Source organism: Pyrus communis, chromosome 16 (assembly GCF_963583255.1).
Source record: "Pyrus communis chromosome 16, drPyrComm1.1, whole genome shotgun sequence".
Classification (NCBI taxonomy): Eukaryota; Viridiplantae; Streptophyta; class Magnoliopsida; order Rosales; family Rosaceae; genus Pyrus; species Pyrus communis.
In genome coordinates, this window is record NC_084818.1 from 13,273,588 (window position 1) to 13,277,049 (window position 3,462).

Sequence of the window (3,462 nt, forward strand, 5' to 3'; positions counted from 1 at the left end):
AGAAAGCCATGTGATGCATGCTTAACGTGTGCATGAAAGATGAACCGTGTCGAAACTGTGTCGAATATTATTTTTTTTTCCATATGCACTCGACCTGTGCTATATAAACTGATCCAACGTATCCCATTTTTCAAAATTCATATAGCAAGAGAAGAATCAATCAAAATATTCTCGAAGCTACATACTTGATATATACTTACACGTATACGCACATATGGCTTTGAGTAATCGTGAAGTGGGTGCCACTAGCCATGAGCTTCTCGGAGCTCAAGCTCATGTTTGGAACCACATCTTCCAGTTCATAAACTCCATGTCACTCAAATGTGCAGTTCAACTTGGCATCCCGGACGTGATTCACAACCATGGCCAAACCATCTCTCTTTCCGAGCTTATAGCCGGGCTCAATATCCACCCTTCCAAAGCTCATTTCATCTCACGCCTCATGCGGATCCTCGTTCACTCCAATTTCTTTGCACAACATCAACATGTTCATCATAATCATGACAATGTGGAGGAAGAAGAAGCTGTTGAATTTTATAGCCTAACACCGGCTTCCAGGCTTTTTCTCAAAGACGGGCCATTAAACACCACACCATTTTTACTCATGATACTTGATCCGGTAATGACAGACCCATTTCACTCAATGGGCGCTTGGTTACAGATGAATGGTGGCGATGATCTAGTTCCACGTACACCATTTGAGGTTGCAAATGGAATGCCTTTTTGGGAATTGAGTGCTAAGAAACCGAGGTTTGGTGACTCGTTCAATGAAGCAATGGAGGCGGACTCCAAACTTATCACAAGAGCGGTGGTGGAAGAGTGTGGAGGAGTTTTTGAGGGTTTGAAATCCCTGGTGGATGTTGGAGGGGGTACAGGAACAATGGCCAAAGCCATTGCCAATGCATTCCCCAACATCAACTGCACAGTGTTTGACCAGCCACATGTGGTGGCTGACTTGGAAGGGACGACCCATAATTTGGGTTTTGCGGGAGGAGACATGTTTGATAAAATACCTCCAGCCAATGCAATTCTGCTCAAGGTAATAATTTAACACACAATTATTTATCTTAATCTTTGTTATTCCTTAATCAATGTCCTTATCAAATCAATACCTTGTTGTTAGTAAAAACATCTCATCCTCGATTGTCTTTGCAAAGTTCTAGTTAGCTAGTTCAAATCGTTTGTTAAAGTCCTAGTGGATTATATTTAATTAGACACCCACACATTTGCTAAGTACAGTCTATCAGGCGGAACCCCACAATAATGGGATCCTAATAGAGTATGTTCCAAAATTTGCATGTATACATTATTGATGTAGTTGTGTTTACATATCCTCTAGATTAATTTGGGTAAATGTTGTGACTAACTGAGTAACTTATGTGAATCATGACTTATCTCAGTGGATACTGCATGATTGGAATGATGAAGAAAGCGTGAAGATATTGAAGAAGTGTAGAGAAGCAATGCTTCTGAGCAAAAATGAAGGAAGGAAGAAGATTATCATCATAGACATAGTTGTGGGGTATGTCAATAACAAGATGCAGTTGGATAAGAAATCAATTGAAACCCAACTCATGTTCGATATGTTGATGATGTCCACCGTCACTAGCAAAGAGCGTAGCGAATTAGAATGGGAGAAGATCTTTTTGGCCGCTGGATTCACTCGCTACAACATCACTCATACACTTGGGTTGAGGTCTCTTATTGAAGTTTACCTCTGAAGTTAAATCATCAGGCTGGTATTGTTTATGTGTGGATTGTACCATGCAAATAAAGAAAGCCCAAAAAGCATCAGGGCACCTTATTTTTCAAGTAGAGTGTGTCTGCAACTATGATTCAACGGTTATTACTTCCGTTGGTGTTGCAAGTTGATGATCAATGAACTCATACGCTCGGTTTGAGGTCTCTTATTGAAGTTTACCTCTGAAGTTAAATCATCAGGTTGGTATTGTTTATGTGTAGATTGTACCATGCAAATAAAGAAAGCCCAAAAAGCATCAGGGCACCTTATTTTTCAAGTAGAGTGTGTCTGCAACTATGATTCAACGGTTATTACTTCCGTTGGTGTTGCAAGCTGGTGATCAATGAACTCATACACTCGGTTTGAGGTCTCTTATTGAAGTTTACCTTTTAAGTTAAATCCTGGCTGGTATTGTATGTGTGTGGATTGTACTATGCAAATAAAGAATGCCCAAAAAGCAGCTGGGCACCTTATTTTTCAAATAGAGTGTGTCTGCAACTATGATTCAACGATTTCTACTTCCGTTGTTGTTGCAAGCTGGTGATCAATGAATGTGAACTTTTGATGCTCAGAAGGAGTCTTCCCACTGAAGGTTTTCTGTTCGAACCACACTGCCCTAATCTTGATGCTTTCCATAAACCTCATCTAAAATGATCTTCTTACGGGATCCTGCAACGAAAACAAAGATATATTTCTCATTGTCAATTGGCCAAACAGAGACAAAATTAACTAATTTAACCAACTTAACTGACAACTGCAATTCATTGGAACTTGTACTGCTACTTCCTTCATTAGTACTAGTACTCTCTTTTCTACCATCTTCCTCCAGAATGTGATCGCGTCTCTTAACCAAACAAAAACTAAGTGAAACTCATCACTGTCATAATTGTCATCATTATCCCTATTCTCCTCTGGATTAGCCCGAACTGACCACATACTATTCTGGCAAAGATTTCTCTGGAGAAGGTTCCTTGGACCTCAACACAGCTCCCCAAGGGATTGGCACTTTGGATGTGTAGTCGGGCTATTGCTTGTTGATGTGCTACAAGAAGAGAAAAAAGTTAGTTCTGAAAGGTGCCTTTGTGGGGCCTTAGGTGTAAGCCTTAAGGCTCGCAATCAAAACTAACTAAGTGCTAGGCGTGCTACTGCTATCTCAGTATAGCAGATGTAGAACAAGTGTGTTTGAAGTCGATTACTCGCGTCCCAAGTTACTCCAACTTCTTGTTATCCAAGGATTCTTACAGATGGATTAAGTCTATATTAAGTTCTTTTTCTTGCCTTGTAAAGAAGGACTTTTAGTTCATGGTCTTGTATGTTCGAATGAAGGGAGTCCAGAGCCCCTTAACTCATTTGTTTGGTCCTAGACTGCTTTTAATGAAAACATATCCATTAAACTAACCGGATCCAAAAGCAAATATGACTCTTAAAAAAGAAAAACAGGTGGAAATAACTTGAATACATGCTGGATAATGCATTAAGCAATAGATCTACTAATTTAGAAAACAAACAAAGAGCTTCGGGCAAGATTTCACCTTGTCTAGCAAGGTTGAACTTCTTGTAGTCATTTCTCTTTGTATTTACAAGGTTTATATGCTAAAAAGGGATGAATGGTAAATAAGTTTACATAAGGGAATCGACACTACAACACTGAGGGAGGTAGTAGAGTTTTTATTCTAGACAAGAGATAGCTTTTCTGAAGAACTATCACTAAAAGGACTAAA

At 39.5% G+C, this 3,462-nt stretch overlaps 1 protein-coding gene across 1 annotated transcript; it reads left to right on the forward strand.

Annotated features, from left to right (window-relative positions):
* Positions 1-214: 214 nt before the first annotated feature.
* LOC137721503 (trans-resveratrol di-O-methyltransferase-like) lies at positions 215-1,721 on the forward strand. Its single transcript, XM_068460596.1, has 2 exons — positions 215-1,039; positions 1,401-1,721. The coding sequence occupies exons 1-2, from the start codon at positions 215-217 to the stop codon at positions 1,719-1,721; spliced, it is 1,146 nt and encodes a 381-aa protein (XP_068316697.1).
* The last annotated feature ends 1,741 nt before the right edge of the window (positions 1,722-3,462 follow it).

Coding starts and splice junctions, on each gene's coding strand:
- LOC137721503 (XM_068460596.1), top strand. CDS start 215: ATGGCTTTGAGTAATCGTGAAGTGGGTGCCACTAGCCATGAGCTTCTC. Junction 1,040..1,400: donor CCAATGCAATTCTGCTCAAG/GTAATAATTTAA, acceptor GACTTATCTCAG/TGGATACTGCATGATTGGAA.